Genomic DNA, 21,583 nt, shown 5'->3' on the forward strand with positions numbered 1-21,583 from the left:
AATAACATTCATTAGGACTGTGAAAGCAATTAGCTGTTTTTGTTGGTGATGGAAAAAAAACACTGAGAGGAAAAAAAAGAAACCATTGCCAATGAAACTTCTTTTAGGTCTTGCAGGGCTGTGTTTTACCAAGGAGAGAAAGTTTGGGTGGGTTTTTTTTGTTTTTTTTTTCTTGTTGCTATTGAGCTGGAAGAATTTGTAATGTGGCAGATTTCTTCAAAATTGATAATATTTGCTCATCAGCATAAATTTTTTTTCAAAGTGAAATGGGCTAGCATATGAACACTTTTATTCTTCCAGAAATGATTCAGAGAACAGCTTAAAGGTAGTAATTCAAAACTCCAAGTGTTTGTCTGGTCATCTGTGTTTTCATATGTTCTTCAACACTGCTCGTATTTTCAAAGTGGAGATTTAAGAAATTTCTGAATGAATATAATTGTCATGTGTGCATACTGGAGAACTAATAGCTAATCTGAAAATGAACTTGTTTATTCAGGTTATTTAAATTACTGTGCTGTGATGTTTATAAAGCAAACGAGAAATCCAGATAACTCCTGCTAATTATTCCTCAGAGCACTGCAAGCTGAATATGGGAGCCATACGTTTCACTACTGGAAGGCATCCAGAGCAAAACTGAAGATAAATAAATGTGTACTCATCCATATTAAAACATTCAAACTTTCTGGTGATTGTCACTTGACTCCCTATCTCAAGAATGTAGGCAGGTGGTCTACAGATGCCACGATCTGTTTAGCTCATCTATGATTAATGTACCTAAAGCATTCTGTGTTGTATTCATAACATAAGCTTTAATACAATAGGAGCTTCTTGTGTTTATGCTTAATAGAATGGGCTTTTAAAATGAGATGGCAATGTAATTTTTGTTCTGATTCTAACATTTTAGGCGTCTGAACAAGAACAAATTGCAAGTTCTTCCAGAGCTCCTTTTTCAGAACACACAGAAGTTAACCAGATTGTAAGTATAATCCAGTTTATATTTCTATTGAATGTTCCTTATCCTTACGTGGATTTGCATGTTTGTATTTTGACTGTGGTGAGAGGTTTCATGGTATTAAAACTACTAGGTTGTAAAGGTTTTTAGGGTGCTGTGTTTTCTTTGCGTGTACTGGTAGTTCAGTAGGTTGTAAATACAAAAGGGATTTCAAGAATTATTATTCTCAACTCTCTGTGTATAGATATAGAAATTGAGAAAAGTGGCAGCTTATAGTCTAGATGCCCATGAGAAGGCTGCATGCTTCTGTTATCTAAAAACGTGTTGACATAGTGCAGGTTGTTTTTATTTTTTTCTAAATATTTTTCTCATCTTACTGAAATAAAAAAGAAAACCAAACACCCCTGTTAGATGTTTTGATGGCAGCAGTTTCAGCCTAAACAGAGAGGAGACAAATGTAAGCTTTGCATCATTGTTTTTTGAAGGGAAAAGGGAAATGTTAATACAGTCACCTGTTGGAGGAAAAGGAAGAGTGTATAGAAATCAAATGGGGGAGGTGCCTGCACTGTTACTAGCAAGAAAAGGATAATCTACCTTTTGAAAGAAGTAGTCAAAAGCTCTTTGAAAGAAACTTTGCCAGGATCTAAGAAGTTAGCTTATGATCCAGTCTGCTTTTCTGAAGAATGAGTTACATTTTAAAACTTCTGTTTAAAATTTCTGTTTTAGGCTTTAGTGTTTGTTTATGGAACATGTTTGTAAGGTTTAGGATTTGGCTAGTGACATTGAAAAGTTACTGTGGGTGAAAAATTGCTGCGTCCATGTGGATGCATTCTAATACCTTCAGTATGTGAGCAAACAAATCATTGAGGCAGTATGGTATACTTTTTCTCCTGTGGAAATGCAAAATGTGTGGTGATGGTGAAGATGAATTTTGAAATCAGTTGAATTCTTAAAGCATGTCTCTTTGCTGAAGGTTTGAAAGCAGACAAGTTGAGCAGCATTGTGCAGTGACGCGTATTTGGAGAATTTCTCTAATGAACTTTTTTGGTGTCAGAACTTGAGAAATTTACTGTACAAGCAAGTGAGCCTCATTGTTCTGGAGAGAATAAATAAGAAAAATTACAAGCTAAAGCTGTTCTTTGGTCTCAGAATTTGGATTTTTGAATAATTCAACATTTTCCTACCTTTTAAGTGCACTGGAAAATATTTGCCAAACGGATTTGCTAAGAATGAATAATTTAGTTTTATTTCCTAATGGTCTTTGCTTATTTCTAAAATTCTCTATATTTAAACTTCTCTTGAGTGTAAAGCATGAGCTGGTACATACTTGTGGATACCATTATCAGCTCTCCAGAAGATGCTGGTCATAATTATTTCATAAAAGACTTGCTTCATGGAGATTTCCTAAAGTGATGGTGATGCTTTAAAGCTTAAAATAAAACAGTAAAAAAAGAATTAGAGTTTACACATACCCACTAATATGAATGCCTATTGAGCATGCTGAACTTCATCTGTGAGTAATATGACTATTATAAGGTTGAAAAACTTCCTGGTCATGTGGTTCCAAAGGGAAGTTGGTTGTTGATCACTTGTGTTGTTCTTGAGGAGTTTTGCACAAAAAAATCTATGAGAAAGTAATTCACCTTTTCCAATACCAGAATGTATTTTTTTTTTTTAAATTGTATAATCATGATACATTATCGTCTTTAAAAGCAAGAGTGATTTTGCTTTTAGCATTAAAAGATTGTAATAAAATTGCATAAAATACGATTATTAATATGAGTGCTGTATTCTGGAATGCTTCCCAATGGATGCTTTTGAAACACTTGCCTTTATTCACTGTGGTTCATTCAAAGTCTTCTTGCCACTTAATAGTGTTCAAGATGGATTGCTGTTGCAGTGTTTGTGAGTATAAATTTGCTTTTTCTTTTGAAGATCCAAGAGTTCAAATATAATGTACATTTAAGTAAAATAGATCTTAGTAAATTGAATAGTTATGATTCCAAATGCAGTTGGATTGTATGTTTTTTGTTGATGAAATAGGAATGAGTGATTTGCTACTTACTGGAATGGATTTTAGACAGATGTACGTGTACATATGTGTATATACTTGGACACTGTGGAAACTATACAGCTAAGATCAGAGAATGATTTGAATTGGAGTGGAGATGATTAAGTTCCACCCCCCTGCTACACCTCCCTCTAGACCAGGTTGCTCACAGCTCCATCCAGCCTGGCCTGAAATGCCTCCGGGAGGGGGCATCCACAGCCTCTCTGGGCAGCCTGTTGCAGTCTGTCACCATCCTCACAATAAAGAACTACTAAATCTACCTTCATGCAGTTTTGTATCCACGGAGTATCTTCAGTCTTGTTGCTGCTACTGGAAATTGAATTATAGATCACTGTTTTCCTGTCAGTGATATACTTGTAAGACTGGGGTAGAAATCTGTCTGGATACTCTCTTTTCTTCTGCAAGCACACACTTTGTGTAGTTTAGGACAGATGTCCATTTGGCCCTGTTCATTTCTTCATTTGTCACCAGAGTACACTGAGGTCACTGTGCATTGTCACTGAGATTTTGTCTTTATGATAACTAATAAAATTTGAGTAAGGAGGTAGATACTAACTTACAAGGCTTCTAAATAAATCTCTACACTTCAGGTACCTTTGTTTTTTTTTTTTTCTACAACTTTATTCCAAAGTTCCAACATACACGGTATCTTCCCATCTTTTACAGTGTTGCTTAGCTTTGTTGTCATATTTAGTGGACACGAGGTGCAGAAATACGTGTTTACATATGGAAATAAACCATAGATGGAATATGAGACATCTCACAAAATTAATTTCTCGTAAACTTTTGAGCCTTTTATTCTAGAAAGCATGGCTTTGAGACTTGTAGATTTTATTTGCTCTAGTTTAGGTAAGAGTTTTAAGGTAGCTGGTGAATGAACCCTTTGTTGAAATCTCTAGTGGAAGTGTCTGACATTGCTCTGTTGCTTTGACTTCCTAGGTTTTAAGCTTCTTAATTGTTTTATCTAGGATAAGTAATTCAGTATCTAATAATTCAAACTGCAAATGTTTTTAATGAGAAATCTGAATAACAGAAAGGCACTTTTGATATTTCCAGAAATGGAGAAAAAATTGTATAGCTTTAGGTACTGTTTACTCATATTGAGCCATTGAGGGGAAAAAAGCAAGAATTATAATTATAGAAGTGATTAAATGTGGCAAAGAAGTATTGTAAACCAAAGTATGTAATGCAGCAGTTCTATTAAGAGGCTTTGATCATCAGGTTATTATTTTCTGATATTAAAATGAAGCGTCAAATTTGTTCATGAAGTTTATAAACATAGCTGTGTGTGTACTTGAATAGTGAGTTTCCTAGTTTATTATGAGGTAAATAACTAATATCACTGTAAAAAGTAAAATAACTGGGATTTTGATAACTGGAAAAGTGTCAGCAAATATTCAGTGTCTCTTTGACTTTTGTTGTTTTTAAAGGGAACCTAGAAGCAAGAAAGCATGCACACACCCTACCAGGCCAAGTGGGAGACGTGTACTGTTGTGTGCATGTGTATTTGAAAGCAATTTTAATGATAAAATTACTGGATGCTGACAGCCTATGCAAACTCATTGTTCATCATATTAACTTTAAATTATATTTTTGTACATAAGTATTGTCCATTTCTTTTTACAAACAAAATCATGTGACTCTTTGATTTTTAGTGTTTGTGCATTGTGTATATTTGGTTATGTCTAGGTAGCTTTATCAGGTGATCCCTGCTAAGAGTAGCTGGAACTTCACGGCTCCTGCCTTGCTCAGGGAGCTGTCCTTGATAAATAGTGTACTTCTAGGTTCACTGTGCAGGGCTGTCATCCTATTGCACAATGTGCCTGGAATCAGAAGTTAGCTCAGGTAAGTCAGCGTCTTCTGGTTTGAATTGGGCAGGTGTGGATTAGATTGTACTGAATTCTGCTTTCCCTTGAGCCCTCTTGCAGCTAAGATCTTCATTGTTGCTACGAGATTTGCGTGTTTGATTTGTGCAAAACTTGATCATGACCTTTTAGAACTGCATCTTCTAAACCCTCCTTTCCAGTCTGACCCTTAGCAAGCTGTGAGCATGGAATCACAGAATCATGTCATCTGATCAAATTCAGAATCTTTTCTTTAATGGGTGTCTTCAGAAGCCATGTTTGGAAAAGGGACCAGTTGATAAATTTCCTTAGTGTTTATTTTTGTTTGTTCTCTTTTTGGAAGGAGATATGGATCTCTGACTCGCAGCTGCATTATCATTTCATATTAAAGCAGGATCCTGACAATTCAGCTTTTATATCAGGTTGAGTTATGGTGTTGCCATGACAAAATAGCTCAGGCTACAACAGCATATTTTTTTGTGGTTTTTCCACATACAATAACTGTAGTTTTACTCTATATATAAATTGCAATGGGTCTTTTGAGAAGACAGTAAATAATTACAGTAAGTGTTTGCTGGTCTCTGGGGTGCATTTCTGGTTTGAGAATGATGTGCATTAGGTCAGAGATCTTTGCTGCAGATAGCTGGAATGCATTTACACCATTTATCAACCTGAAGTCATTTTATATCTTCCTTTTGGCTCTGGTTGCAAATAATGTATTTAGCAGGCTTTTTTAATATATAGACACATCAGTTCTATGGGACATAGACAGATTTTTTTTCTGCCTAAATTAGTGCAAAAGGCTACTTTTGTTTTTTTTTTTTTAATTTGAAAAAAAAAGAAATTCTGTGAGAGAAGAAAACAAATGAAAACCTGTCAAAAGGCTCCATCCTCATTGCGGCTCTTCACCCTCTGTAAAATCGATTATTTAAAATTATATTGACCAAAAACCTCGTTTTCCCTTCTAAGGGAAGTAAGCATAGTTGGAGTAGAAAGAGTGCCCTTTGGGAAAGTTGTTTTAGTGATAACTTTTTTTCTAAGAAGATGTATATTGTCAATTTGTGTGAGCAAGTGGTTTATGGCAAAGGATTTTAGACGAGTGATGTATTTTTATTGCTTTTAAAAAACAGATGTAGTATTTTGGTTCGTGTTCAGCCCAAGAATTCAGGGGATTCACAATTAGATTAATTTGCCACTTACTGATATGGTAGCCTTATCCTGTTCCTCGGTTTCCATTTTTCTAGATGCAGCTTTTATTAGAAGCACTCTCTAAAAGCACACTATAAGTCTGAGAGATAATATATTACATAAAATTGTACCGTTACTGTCTAATTAACGTAGTCCTAAACTGGAGAATGCTTTGTGTATTTTTCTAACACTAAGATTAGCCTTGTGAACCTTTTAAGTTCAACAAAGGAGGTTCACATTGTCAGTGCTATTTACTATTATAAATAGTTTATAATGTTCCTTAAAATTCTTCCTACTCTTAATGTCAGTAAAATTCAGTATGTAGTCACATTATCTAATTAGGTATTAATCCCACCAGAAATGTTTCTTATCTCCAGAATAATGAGGAATATCATAGGATCTTTTGAATTGGAAGAGACCCTTAAAGGTTGTCTTGTCCAGCTCCCCTGCAATGAACAAGAATACCTACACTACATCAGGTGCTCAGAGCCCCGTCCAGCCTGACTTGAGTGTCTACAGGGATGGGGCATCCACCACCTCCCTGGGCAACCCGTCCCAGGGCCTCACTGCTCTTATTGGAGATGCTTCTTCCTTACATCCAATCTAAATATCTTCCATTTAGTTTGAAACCACACCACACACCCTGCTAAAGAGTTTGTCCCCTTCCTTCTCACAGCCCCTCTACATACCAATAGGCTACTATATAGGTCTCTCCGCCCTCTCTTCTCCATGCTGCAAAGCCCCAGCTCTTAGCCCCTCCTCTAGGAGAGGCGTTCCACCCCAGGGATAGTTTTTGTGGCCCTCCAGCCACACTGCTGGACCTGCTGCACTCCAGCAGGTCCACATCTGTCCTGTGCTGAGGGCTCCATTTCTAGACACAGCACTCCAGTGAAGTCTCACCACTGCAGAGCAGAGGGACACAATCCCCTCCCTCAACTTGCTGACCTTGCTTCCTGGAGATGTATAGAAAAATATGACTTTTCAGAACTTCTGCAGTCTATTGATATTTTTCTTCTAGAGAACATTTGTTTTCCTTGCTTACAAGTGTACATTAAAAGAAAAAAAAAATAAAATTGCAGAACTGTTGTGTTGATAAGCTGAAGAAGCTTACAGGTGGTTTTCTCTTCCAGAAAGAACGGGTGACTTTTGCAGTAGCATGCAATTCCTAGTTTCAACCATTTCTGACACTGAGTAACTGCTTATTTATTTCTGGGGCTGAGTAGAATGGTGGAATTGAATGTCTCAGAAGGGAAGTTGTAGAAGAAAGGGTGTGGACAAATGTCTTCCTTGGGTGGAAGAAAGTGAGCATTAAGTTTTTACGAAATCTCACATGAGAGCATTCATTGGCTTTATATGAGGGCAGCTCTGAAAAGAATGCCTCCTATTTTATCTTGTTGGTCCATGAAATCAGAAGTGGATGTTGGTGGGAGGGCAGTAGAGGCTGTGCCATCCCTCCAGTATTCCATTATGTTGTGTTGCTGTGTAACAGATGGCAGCAGAGGGGCTGTTTGTGATTTCTGTATCCTGCTCAGTGAGAACTACATCTTCAAGGCCCTTTTATAAGAGATGTGAAGAGCATTGACTTGCAGTAATTTTACTTGAAGATGATAGATAGAGTTCAAATTCCTTTTAACAGCTGTTGGTGGGACAGGCCATTTTGCTGCTTTTATGCAACTACAGGATTTGTCAGAATGCCATGGTTATTCGTCAGCTGGATGGCTGGAGGCATGGTTTGTGAAGGTGATGGTGTATGCTCTGCCAGTCTGAAATGCATCTTTATTAACAGGCTTCAACTTCTGCGTTTAGAGTAGAAAACCTAAAACTGAGGGCAAAACATAGTCACGTGAAAGCCATCGTAACAAGAAGTAGAGTCACTAAAAGCCATTACAGAACTCATGAAATACGATAACTGTGGGTGGATATTTCTGGCTTACCATTTTCTGGTGTTTGACTTCAGAACTTCAGTCTTTTGCTTTTGTTAGCACAATTCAAGCATTGCTCAGTTGAGGTAGTGTGGTTCCTCTGCATTGCTTCATAGTAAAGGTGTGTTTGGGGAGGCATTCCTCACAGTGACCTCTGCAGAGTGGGGGCATGCATTAAAGCCATGGGCTGCTTTGCTAAACTCAGAGGGTCGAAAAGCCTGGTGGGTTGCAGTATGGCCAAAGACTAGTTAGATTACATCGGTGAATGTATTATTTCTGTACGTAGTCTGACCTACAGTGGTCTGCTGGCTCCTTCTTTACAGAAGCTGATTGGCCATGTTGGTCTGACTGCCTGCTAGAAGGAGTGTGGTGTGTCAGATTCACTTCATTTGCTTTGTTAACGTGCTGTTTTGGTCTCTGCACCACAGCTAGTCTGCAAACATCAGCACATCATGGTGTACTTGTTCATAATTTATTGCTGTATGGATATTGCTTTTGTTTAAAAACATGTTTTTTAGTTAATTCCTATGTGAATTTTGTTTGAACTTTCCTCCTTGGCTGAGCATTTAGAACAGCTGAAAAGTATTTTGCTGAATGCTTGGCTTAGTGAAAGGTCCAGTACTACTTGAGGTTCCTGGCCATAGTTAAAATGAGCACTTGCAAATTCCCTTGTAAATTTTCATTCTTGCAACTTGGTGAAAGTAGAGAACAGATACAGCTTTGTTGGTTAACCAGGTGATAGGAATGTTTAACATCCTTTTTGTATTTGAGGCCATTTTTTCCTTAAGTGAAGTGACTGTACGAATGAATTAGTGGCCTGAAGCACAGACATCTCATCTGCTTAACAGGAAAAATGTAGTAATGATAATGTAAATACTTCCATCGCTTTCCACAATAGGCTGTCATCCTGAGGTTAAAGATGAGATTAAATTCCACGTTTTATAAAAGTCCTTGCAAATACTCTGGAAATAGCTTGCAAATAATAAGTGCTGCTTTTGGTGTTCATGTGGATAGTAGTAGGCAACTCAGTCACTGCCAAGGTACGAGAGGGATAACTTCTGCTGCTCAGGGGTCTGGATTTTAATCTATGACTTCAAAAGTGAAAAGCCTTTTTCCATCAGTGGCTTTCTGGTACCTCAGTCTCCTGTTTGCTTTTAGACAGCAGCAGAACTCAACTTTACCTGCGGAGATTTATGGTGACTTCAGAGTGCTCTGTGTGTAAATGTTATTGTGGGCAAAATGACTCAAACCAAATGCTACCTTGTTTTAATTCTTAGTCTGTTTTATTCTTGAAAGCTGCAGTGTGTACAATGGGAAGCTGCACTTAGGCTTTCTGGAATTTTTCAGTATGTTTCCTGGGATTGTAGGCCATGTCTATTTCAAATGTTTCAGACGCAAAAAGGTCAGCAAAATGAATACTGCTATAACTTGTAAATGTTCTGTGGTTCCTATTGAAATACAATCATGAGTGATCCAGGATTTCATTTTAATTCAAATCTCCTTCAGCTGAGAGAAGTAGTGGGATTTCAGCCTGAAGCATGTGTCTGTGCAACACTGCTTTTCAGAAGGGTCAACCTGAAGCTGATCTGGAGGGATTTCATCGAGACTGTGTGAGGTGGTTTCATGTCACGATTGCAGCCTACATTGTAAACTTGCACAAGTTATTTAAATTTTACTTCTTAAGGAGTTGCTACTCTTGCAAGTCATGAAATGTTACACTGTTACAGAAATAGATCAGCAAGGGAGGTTTATTATCTTCTTAGTCTTATGACTAAGAGGAGGATGTGATACAGGGTGTGCCTTTGAGCAGCTCTTGTTTCGTAGCTCTGTGTAACATACTGGAAACGGAGGCTCATGACAGTGTGTTAAAAGATTCTAAGAGCTGGTTTTAGCATGTTTCTTCTTACATAATGCTTTGGAGCTTAAAGGGCTAATTCAAATATACAGTAATTCCACTGTTGAAGTTTGAGATTTCCTGCAATAAAAATGCAAATACCATTCAGGAATTGTATGAAGCATATTTGAAATTAAATACTTGTCTTTTGCTTTGCTTAACTTCATAGAATCATACAATTGTATGGGTTGGAAAGGACCTTTAAGATCATCTAGTTCCAATCCCCTGCTATAGGCAGGAACACCTCCCTCTAGACCAGGTTGCCGAAATCCCCATCCAGCCTGGTCTGGAATGCCTCCAGGGAGGGGGAATCCACAGATTCAGGACAGGCTGTTCTTACTACCCTCACAGTAAAGAATTTCTTCCTAATATCTAGTGTAAATCTACCATCTTCCAGTTTAAAGCCATTTCCCCTCATCCTGTCGCTTCCTGCCTTTATAAAAAGTCCCTTCCTAGCTTTCCTGTAGGCACCCTTCAGGTACTGACTGGCCACTATAAGGTCCCCCCAGAGCCTTCTCTTCTCCAGGCTGAAGAGCCCCAACTCCCTCAGCCTGTCCTTGTAGGGGTGATCACTCTGATTGAAGCCTGCCTTTGGACCTACTTAAGTTGAGGGCCTCAGAACTGGATGCAGTACTCCAGGTGGGGTCTCGTGAGAGCAGAGGGGCAGAATCACCTCCCTTGACCTGCTGGTGTTTCTTCTCTTGATGTAACTCAGGATACGGTTGGCCTTCTGGGCTACAAGTGCACATTGCCAGCTCTTGTTGAGCCTTTCATCAAATGACACCCCCAAATCTTTCTCCTTTGGGCTCCTCTCAAACTATTCTCTCTCCAACCTGTATTTGTGCTTGGGATTGCCCTGACCCACGTGCAGGACTTTGCACTTGGCCTTGTTGAGCGATTGGTATGGGCCCACCTCTCAATCCTGCCCAGGTCCCTCTGGATGGCATCCCTTCCTTCTAGCATGTCAGCTGCACCACTCAGCTTGGTGTCATCTGCAAACTTGCTGAGGAAGAAACTCAATCCCACTGTCTGTGTCACCTACAAAAATAGGTTAAATAGCACCAATCCCTGAGGAATGCCACTTGTCACCAGTCTCCACTTGAACATTCTTCTGTTGACTGGTACTCTCTGAGTGTGACCATCCAGACAATTCCTTATCCAGTGAGTGGTCCATCTGGTAAGTTCATTTTTCTTTGCTTTGGCAACAAAGATGTGTGGGACAGGTAGATGATGTCAGTTGCTCTTCCTTTATCCACCGATGCTGTAATTCCATCATAAAAGTCCTCCAAGTTTGTCAGGCGTGACTTGTCTTTAATGAAGCCATGTTAGTTACCACCAGCCACCTCATCTTTATTTTCAGTGTGCCTTTGTAGGGCCTACAACAGGACCTGCTCCATGATCTTGCCAGGAACAGAGTTGAGACTGACTGGCCTGTAGTTCCCTGGATCTTCTTTTTTTTTCCTTCTTGAAAATGAGAGTTGTGTTTCCCCTTTTCCAGTCAGTGGGAACTTCACCAGACTGCCATGGACTTTCAAATGTGATGGATTGTGACTAATGCACTGATAGGCTGTTTGAGAACACATCCACTAAAGTATTTTTTCAGGAACCAGCTGGTATGAAATTACTTAATCCCTATTGTTGTGTGCAGGTATGTTAAGTTCTGAGTGGTTTATGTGCAAGATGCCATGACAGTTACTGAACTGTGTATGTGGAAAATGTTGGAAAGTGAGTCAATCAATACGATGGCATACAAATGTTATCCTTTTACAGTTAAGTTTCTCATGTGAAGAAAATAATCTTGCATCCTGTCTCACCATCGTGTAAAGCAAGTGGTTTATTGTGTTAGTTCTGATAAAATCACTGTGCCAGTCCTGCTGCAACATGTTTTCTGTGCTTCTGGAAGTGCAGAGGGGCTGCTGAGTGAACTGGAACATTATCAGTCTTCCAGACTGAAACTGATTTTTCTACATCTAGCATGCATGCGACTAGTAAACATATGTAAGGGTGAGAATTTGCTTTTTTCCTGGATTCGTTTGTACTCGCATTTTCATATTGCACACTTTCTCAATTATTGCTAGATTATTCCCATACTTTACATTCCCCTATTGGGAGCAGAGCTAACTTAGTATTATGCTTACTTTCTGCTAGTTGCTGGTGCTTTTTCTTCAGAACTGGCAGCTGTTTTAGTCTCCAATTCTTAATCATTTTTGTTCTGGTCACTTGCTGGTCAGTTGGAGGTATGTTGCTTGACTTGCCTGCCTTTAATCTAGAGAGATATTTCTTCTGCTGTGGTGTGTGTTTTTATTGCTGCCAAAACTTGAAATAGCAGCATTATAAGAGTGGCTGCCATAAGACATGTAAATCTAGCTATGCATTTTACTGGGTTTATTTTGAGGATGTGGTGGCACATCCTCAGCTGAATAAGAATAGTGCTGCATTAGCCAGTAACACCACAAGTTATCTACTGAAGCTCCATGCGTGTTTCGTTTTGTTCTGTTCATTCTATTAGCTACATTATGAGAACTGCTTGGTACTGTATTTCCATTTCTATTAGTTGTGCGTGTAATGAGATTGAGTTAGTTTAGCATTGAACAGTTAGTCTGCTTGGTTTTGATTTTTTTGCTACTTTTTACTTTTTTTTCCAAATGGCATTACTGCATGTTCAGAATGAGGATTTACCTCATTCTCACAGCTGCAATTTGTTGTGGCTCCTGCTCAATGAGAGGATCCAATTTCTTTGTGCTTTAAGTGCATGTACCAAGAATCTGTCACTATATTGGTCTGTGGGATGCAGTGATGTGTGACAGGCTTTGAGACTGATGTCAGACTTTAAAGTTAAAAATAAATAATCATGAGCTTGTTTTCCTCTTTGGACATTGTAGTTGAAGTTTCAGATACTCATACCTAAAACAAGCTTCTTCAATTACCAGTGAATGTTAAATGCTGGAGAAGGGCTAGGGATGCTAAAGATACTGGTGTCTGTGCTGAATTTCTGTGGAGTTGGATAGCCACTGACATTGATGTGTAACATCAAACTGCATGGTTTGAATTAGTCAACAGATGCTTGTCAGGCTTGTCAGAGAAACTTTCACCCATTTCAGCTGCTTTCACCTGTACAGACTGTGTGGGGATTAGTTGTAGACATAGAGGTCATGGCTTGTCTTGGATCAGCCATTATTAGGTTGGGTTTTTTTTCCAACTGGCATCTGATTTTTAAGGTTTCTTATCTAGTATTATGTTGTCAAGGTCATTTGTCCCTTTTATTTCCCTGTAGACACACTGTTCTGGATTTCTTCCTGTCAGTTAGTAGCCATATCTGGCTTGGAAGCTGGTTATGCTGTGAGTGGAAAGTTGAACCAGATGACCTCCACAGATCCCCTATGACCTGAGCTATCATGTGGGTTAATACAAGGGCTGCTCTGAAAGTAACACCTTCTATTTTATCTTGTTGGGCCATGACATCAGAGGTAATTGTTGGTGAGATGGTAGTAGAGGCTGAACCTTTCCTCCAGTTTCCCATTACACGTTGCCGTGTGACAGATGGCAGCAGAAGGGCAGGCTGACACAATGGCATCTGACATGGAAGCATGTATGAAGCAAAGGGATGTAACTGAATTCCTCCATGTGGAAAAAATGGCACCCATTGACATTCATCAGCATTTGCTGAACGTTTGTGGAAACCAAACAGTGGCTGTGAGCACAGTGAGGTGCTGGTAGGGCGTTTCAGCAGTGCTGTCTGTGGGTCACCTCTGCTTGTGCAGATGTTTACAAGTGCAGCATGCAGGCACTTGTTCATTGCTGGTGAACACAGCTAATGGTGGTGACTATGTGAAAAAATAGTGTTATCGTGCTCTTTTTTTCAGTTTCCATGGAAACACATAGGAGGCATTACTTTCAGAGCATCCAATGTACATTACTTGCCATATGAGGTGTTACCTTATGGAAATGTTGAGATTTGACAGTTGTTGTGGATGGGTTACTAGATTGTACATTTCTCCCCCTCTTTTTTTTTTTTTTTTTTTTTTTTTTTTGTTTTGGTTTTGTTTTGGTTTTTGTTTTTTACTATTCCAAATTAAAGATTGAGTGTAGCAGAGAGGATTTTGTGGGTGCTGGAAGATAACTGTGCCTAAGGTTGTGCTTATAACCAGCATCTTGTGTGAGTGTGAGCTGAGGATTCTCAACTCCCTCAAAATTTGAAAGTTAATGAAGTTAGAAGAGCTCTTGGTAAAGAATTTCTTTTTTAACTGTCTTTTGCTCCAAATTGTGCTGTTCGGATCTGCTTGTAAGGTTTATTTTAGTATCCTTTTCAGAGGTAGAAGCACCTTGGTGTGGACTGTTTGTATGTTCTACATTGTAACATCTCCCTGTAGGAAAGAGTTGATAGTTGCATCCATTTCCCCAGTGCAACCTGACTCTTCGAACCACCTTTTAAGAATGAGATGACCTGCCTGGTAGGCTGTGTGAGAATTATTATGTAACATACATGTATGGGTGATTCCAGGAGGTTGGTCCTAGAAAATGAAATAATGATGTTTCCCTTTCAGAGGCTTCTGTTCTGGGAGCCTTTTCGTAGTGGGATTGGCAGAGAGCTTCCTATGGGGAAGGACACTTCCAGTTGAGTTTTTTCTTTTCTTCTGGCTGATCCAAGTTTTCCTGCCTTGTTCAAGATGAAAAACTATGAGATCCCCTCAAAGATGTCATCTGGAGCGCTGTGCTATGGCCTGTACTGCAGGGCTATGGCGTGAGCTGGCTCCCAGGACCCACAGTGAGCTTTCCTGGCTGTCCTGCTTTCAGCTGGCATAGAGCTGGTTTTCTTCACAGTGGCTGGATTTAGTGATTTGGATTTAGGAGAAGAACAGTGTTAATAATACTGTTACACAGTGGTGTTTTTGTTTTGTTTTCTTTTTTTGTGTGTGTATGTGTGTTGTTTTTTTGTCCTTTTTTAATACAAAATAATAAAAAAAAAAATAGATTCAATTTGTGAATTTGCTCCCTCCCACCAAAGACAAGTGGTTATTGTTCAAGGTGGTTGGTTGGAGGCTTTGTTATCTCGCTTTTCTCATAGGCATACATGCAAAGTGCCTTTAAAAAAAATAATAGAGTAGGCCAGTTCAAATGTTATTTAGCAAATTTTTTCTTCTTGTTGCTCCCTGTTACAGGATTTAATGTTCCTGTTAAGGACATGGATTGAAAGTCAAAGAACTTTTTTTTTTTTTTTTTTTTTTTTTTTTTTTTTTTTTTTTTTTTCCTTATGTGAACTACTAACTATTGAAAATGAATGGTTTTGGTCATTTTAGAAACTTGAGTCAATGTTAATTTTATATTAAATATTTTCAGGTAACAACTACTTTTATTTAATTTTTAAATTATTTGTTACTTTGAAGGTGTTCCAATGTTGAATCCTTATTCTCTGTCAAGCAACTCTTTTTGTGAATGTGTGCATCCCAGTTTTAATTACAGAGCTATGATTCTTACTGAAAACACCACATTTCAGTGCCATTGAGAAAGGAGATCATTGACGTACATTGCAGGGTAATGCATTTTATACTTCCAAAGGGAAAATACAGAAACTGCCTTTGAGGTGCATTGCCTTTATTTCTTTCAGTTATCCCTGGAGTTTTTCAGTGTGTGAATAAAAGGATGGGAAATGTATTTTCAACGTATTGTCAACTCTCATCACTTAATAAAAATATGCTTAGAGACTACTTCTGGGAATTGAAGTTGTTTTTTGGATTTCCCCTCGTGATTTTATGCAGGTATAAGCTAATTGGCTGCTTTTATTTCACTTGTGGTACCTAGCCATAAAAATATGAGAGGAGGAAAGAGTGGGAGGCTGAGTGATCCCTGTTCTGTCTGGCAGTCTGAGAGGGACAGTCATAGGAGGATCTTCTGGCACAGATTTTATTCCAATATTCAAGCTATCTAATAGCCAGCAGGAGCCAGCTCTGCTGGATTTCTGCATAGGCAGCTCTCTGTAGTGTGGGTTGGTGTGGTTGCTGGTCTGCATCGTGCCTGCTGATTTACTGCAGCCCTGTGCTTGTGGGTCACACTGTCAACTAATATGAAAGCATATATTTCTTAAGCACCTGAAGTCAAAAATAGCATTCAGTGCTAACATAGTTCAGAATGTTTAAAGACACTTCAAGCAAATAAAAGCCAAGACAAATAATTTCTTGTCTTGTTGTTTTGCACAGCCCAGATAGAATCCACAATGTAAATATCCTTAGTTATGAAGAGCAATTTGGACTTAATGCTCCTATTCTGCAGATGCACGTTTCTATTTGCATATTAGATTACCTGTCCTTGCACTGAATTTGATTTAGGTGTCTGCACAGTCCATCTGCTGTAAATCTGCATTGTTCTGCTCAGCATTTCTAACTGCACTACCTCACAGCTTGTGAAAACGCAGATATTATGTGGAAAATCTATTTCTTCAGAATCTACCAGTGACAGCTGGGCAGCTCACACACATTTTTCAAGTCATATTGGCAAATAAAAATTAGCAGGTACAGAGAAGGACAGAGAATTTTGAACATTCTAAGGAGGACTCAGTGTTGTGATAGGAACTTTCAGCTGCTGAAGCAGGCGCTCCATGTGAACTGCTTGTGTTCGAAGAACTGGAGGTCATTTTTAATTGAGCACTACCTGCGGATTATCTCAGAGTTGGATGGTGCTGGTGCTAAAAGTTGGTCAGTTTTATTTACTTCTTTATTTTTAAGTACTCACACATCTTTCTTTGGTGCCTTCGCACGTGTGGATATTTTCCTGGCTCTTTGTGGCTGTTTCCATCACTGACATTCCATGCTGTGCTGATACGGAGTTGCTCTTAAAAACTGTGTGTGTATGTGTGTGTATATATGTGTGTGTGTGTGTGTAGTTGCTGCTGTAGTTTTCAATAAAACATTATGGTGAAGTTCCCATTCACTTTAGGATCACTGTAGCTAAGATAAATAGTTTTTGAGATGCTTGGAGTTTTTAATGAATGCTTTTTGAATTGTCTTAAATTTTTGGAAAATAAGTATAAGTAAAATAAGTAATTTTAGAAGATTAAATTTGTTTCATTCCTGTTCTTGAAGTTCAGACGTTTTTCATCAGTTGTAAATCCTAGTTTTAAACAGTATTAAATACTCTATAGACAGGAAGCAGAGGGTTTAGCTGTGCCATTCCTTGGAAGCTGGGGAAATTATTGGTTAAATGCAGGGAACTGGTCAAACCTGAAAGAGTGATCTAAGCAACATTAAATTTAATTGTAATTTTCTTCAGAACTACTAGCTCTGTCCACTTCTTAAAGTGCAATAGAAACTAATGGACAGATCAGAAACTGGATTGTCTTAGCCATAGTTCCTGATGCAGCAGGGGAGAATCAGATCACCCATAGCTGTTACCATACATTGCCAAAGGGAGCGTTTGGTGGCTGATCCTGGAGCAGCCAGCGTGCTGCATAGAAGCAGCCTTTGGTCTGTTAACTTGAGAAGGAGATTGCAAATTATTATTTGTTTGTGAACCAAGAGTATGTTTTATACATTTAAGCTTCAATATTAAGTGTATGATTTGCTTTTAAAGTGTGTCAGGAAGGAGCACCTGCTACTTCTGCTGTGAGGAAAAGCAGCTCTGAAGAAGGAGCTGCTTTCCCAAGGGAGCATTTAGCTCTCATTGTGGGTCAGTGGAAGGTGTGGGAGGGCTGCAGCCTGGCCAGGAGGCTGGGGCAGGGCAGCTGTGAGTGACAGCCCAAGGACACAACAAATAGTTTCAGTATGGCTTGGCTAGCAGAGCTAAGAGGGCAAGTTCTGGAGAATTTCAGCAATGTTATGGGAAATGGCCACAGCCAGACTTGTGATTAGCAGTGGAGTGCAAATCCTCTGGGTCGTTGCCAGGGTTCAGGAGGGCAAAACACTGCTGGGCTATCGAATTGTTGCCATACTTTGGTTTTGGCTTTTGTCACATTCCTTTTTTATATCAAGCATGCCATCATTTTAATGCTGTGTGTCCACACATCCCAAACAATGTTTGGGGACAGAGGTGGACTGGAATAATTTATATATCAATACTGACAGTGAGAAAATACAAGAAATCAGTCTCTACTCAGCTGCATTTTCTTCGGATTAAAAGAATTGTCCCATGAATCTGCTTTGACTCCTGTTGTATAAGATTTACCCACAGCAAAGGGATGTTTTATGTGCAATTCCAGTTTGATTTCAGATTGTTTCTTCCACTTCACAATTTAGAATAAAAACAATGTGGCATATTGAGAAGACAGAGGAAAGTATGTTAACTTTTAATTTTGGTCAAATATCGATGGGCGTTTTGCAAGGACACTGGCTATAATTGTAGGTGAAAGCAGAACTGAAACCTAATCTCAGTACACTAAAATGCCTTGTTTTTTAATGATTTTTGTTCCTGGTGTGAAGTAAGCTGTTGTAAATACCGGCTATATTGGTCAGACCTGCTGTGGGTGTGATTTGTGAGTGCACTCAAGCAGAAGTTTTCCAAGTCAAACCTCTTTATTCATTCACATTAGTTAAGTAAACAGAAGCATTTTGTTTTACTCTTCTGCGGTTGCTTCTCAAACCACAGGGCTGTGTGCCTTGGCACAGCTCTTCTGCAGAGGCACGGGTGGAGCGAGGCTGTGTCACTTGGGCAGGAAGGTGGTGGCTGTGGCCAGGTCCTTGCCGCAGTCAAAGCCATCCATTTAGTCCTCACCCCATTTCTCTGGTACTTCTGAATTTCTCTGGGAACAGACTGTAGGTTAGATTAATTGCACTAGCTTATTTCACCATCAAAGCCCACAGCCCGAGTTAGGCCTTTCTTGGGTCACTTCTTTGAAGAAAGATGTGTGGGTGCTCTCTGTTAAGTTGTCCCCAGGGGAGCAGAGCTGTAGCCTTATGGGCACTCCTTGCAGCCTGAGATGTGAGACTGAGTGACCCTTTCTGTGCCCTCGCTACCAGTGAGTGAGCCTGGCATGTTACATGGTGGCTTGGTCTCAGTGGCTGTGTGCTGACCGAGATGCCAGTATCTGATAATGGAACTTATGGAACTTGTTCCTCGGCATGACAACCAGGTGGAATTGGCTGGAGTGAAAAATAAATTCAAGAAATGAAATATGCCTTTTTACATGGGTTAACTCTTAAGTCTTGCAATCTTGTTCCTAATTCAAATACGGGCAGGACGTGACAGCTTCTGCCATCACGGCAAGGCAAGGGCAGCTGAAACGATGATGCTGGCTGAGCCAGACCTGCAACTGAAAGGGCAATCATCTAACTGCATCCTAAGAGCCTTAGCTGTGGGCCTTACATAGAATTGAGATTTATTTGCTTTTGGCTGGACTCCTTTTTATTTCTCACTCCTTCCCCTCACAATACTAATGGCATTTTTAGTGGATCTTTGGTTTTTCATTTCCTTCCACGTTTCAGCTTTCGTATTTTGGTAAATATCGTTCCTTGTGCTTTCCTGATGTGAAAGTAACAAGAAACATAACCTAGCAATGAGTCCTTGCAGTTTATGTATCAGCAGTTGTTTTGCTGTACTAATCTGATTATATGAATTAATCTCTCCAGCCATTTCTTTTGGTAATTGCAGAACATTCAGTGTTTAACATTTCAGGAGAATTAGCAGAGTTTTGCAGACTTCTGTGCAAAACGCTGTCTAAATCTTGGAGCTTTCCTGCAGACAGATGTCAGTCCACCCTCCTCTCTACAGAACAGTGAGGAACAGCAGGATCATAAATGACTCAAGATGCTGAGTTTGATATTTGCTGCAGAAGGTCTGAGGTTGTTTGCCCCAGCCCCGCTGTTCAAGAAGAAAGCACTGAGCAGCTGAGAGCTCTAGTGAGTACTCAGGAAGTGCTGTGCTGGAGGACGCACTTGAAAAGTTTATGCAGTGTAATGCTGTTGCACTTGCATTGCTTAAAGGAAACAAACCTGTGAAAGTGTAACTAGTATATAAAAAAATATTCTGAGTCTGTGTTGATTTTCACTTAATATTTTTGCAGGGTTAGGATGAAGTAAGCAGCAGTGTAATACTAGTGCAGCCAAGGCAGGTTTGTTAGCAGCTGGGATTCATATGAGTTTTCTCTTGAAAAATATCTGTTTCCTAATGTTTTTATTTAAACTAAGAAGTATTTTCTGATGACCAACAGCTGCTGAGTCCCTGGTTTGGAGACTTTCCCTTACTTGGACTTGGGCATGTATCATTCCTGAAGGGTAAACAAAATTGTTAAGTGCAATATGCAGATCTGTGTTGACAGCAGTGTTCTCCAATGTGGACTGTGCTTGCACAGACAGGTATGCAGCAGGATCTGGAAGATCTTTCAGAAGATATCTTAACATCTTAGTGGAGGCATTGAGAGGTCACCACAAGAACCTTTAGCCACGTGATTCTGCAGTCAGAGGATAAGACAGTGCTGTACTGCAGTGGAGAGTAAGTTCCAGAATAATGAAGTGACAAAACGTGCTCGTGCTTCTGGCAAGTGTTTGAGATGTGAGGGAAGAAGAGGTAGAAACTGCAGGGCAGCCTTCAAATGGTGGGGAGCTAACAGAGTTGTCTGGAAATATATAGTAATAGCTTCAAGTTTTCTGCATTCTTAAGATGAAAGCATAAAAATTCTCAGATGCGTGCAAGACATTTATAATTTAAATGTATGAATACCATGATGATTGGCACAGACAGTGACTTTGAAGTATGTTTTTAATTATATTGTTTTCATGTAAGACTGCATGTGAAATGTTTTGAGCTCGCATTGGAAGAAGAGTTAGGTCCATAATAGCGGGGTGAATAGTACAAGAGAGCTATTTAGGGTATTTCTGTGCCTGGAGAAACTGGTAATATACCCTGTCATCAACTCAGATGAGAAAAGGAAATGCACAACTGCTGAAAGTTGTGCAAAGAATAGGGTAGGAAATCTTCTGTCTTTGAAGATCTCCATATGTAAAATACTCATGTGCATGTTTTGAAGATGACTTGATTCTTGGGATCCCTGAAGGTATTTAGGAGGAATGAGACAGTATATGCAGCAGACATGTCTTTGGCAAGAGTTTAGTAGCACAAGGCAATCCATTAAGCAAGTGCATGAATACGGTAAGTTATTGTCTCTGTCAAAACCTAGCAGTTATTAAACTCTGTCCAATTGCATTTTGTGATCTGTGTGGTCTGTCTTTTGGCAGCCAGCATAGTGGAAGTGTAGAAGCTGATGTTCTAGCAAATGTTTCTGTAAATAATTGTCTTAAATCCTGATGGGTAAGGTTTGTGTTGCCTGGGATCAGATCATGTTTTTCTGACAGCAGAGCATGTGTGTTTTAACTATTGGCTGCCTTTTTATGGTGAGTCTGAAATTCCAGATCAGTGTCTTCAAAGAAATGAGATTACTGAAATTCGGCTGCTGGAGGGAGAGGTGTGCTTAAGGAACTATTTGATATGAAAATACATGGTTTAAAACCAATGATAAGTTGAAAAAGAGAATCAGAAGGAGAGACTGCTTCACAAAAGGAGATAGGCTATAAATTGCAACTTTAATGAAACTGCCTGCTGGGCTCAGAACTAGACTGGAACACAGAGTGTACCACTTAACAAATAAGAAAAATCTGCTTCTGCTTAAACACAGTCTTACTTCAGCATAGTAACCTTGGTGTAACTGCAGTTGTGCCATGCAGCACTTCCCAGGCTGTCTTCTCATTAGGCTGGTTGTCTGTCTGTTAGTGCCCATCATGGAAACCCTGC

The 21,583-nt window shown here is 39.3% G+C and overlaps 1 protein-coding gene across 5 annotated transcripts in view; it reads left to right on the plus strand.

Annotated features, from left to right (window-relative positions):
- SLIT3 (slit guidance ligand 3) overlaps positions 1-21,583 on the plus strand; it is a 484,215-nt gene that overhangs the window by 55,500 nt on the left and 407,132 nt on the right. For all 5 annotated transcript variants that reach the window (XM_085236326.1, XM_085236325.1, XM_085236329.1 and 2 more), the window contains one exon: positions 905-976. In XM_085236326.1, the coding sequence (XP_085092452.1) occupies positions 905-976 (72 nt within the window). The remainder of the gene's footprint in view (positions 1-904; positions 977-21,583) is intronic.

Source organism: Meleagris gallopavo, chromosome 15 (assembly GCF_905368555.1).
Source record: "Meleagris gallopavo chromosome 15, MGAL_WU_HG_1.1, whole genome shotgun sequence".
Lineage (NCBI taxonomy): Eukaryota > Metazoa > Chordata > Aves > Galliformes > Phasianidae > Meleagris > Meleagris gallopavo.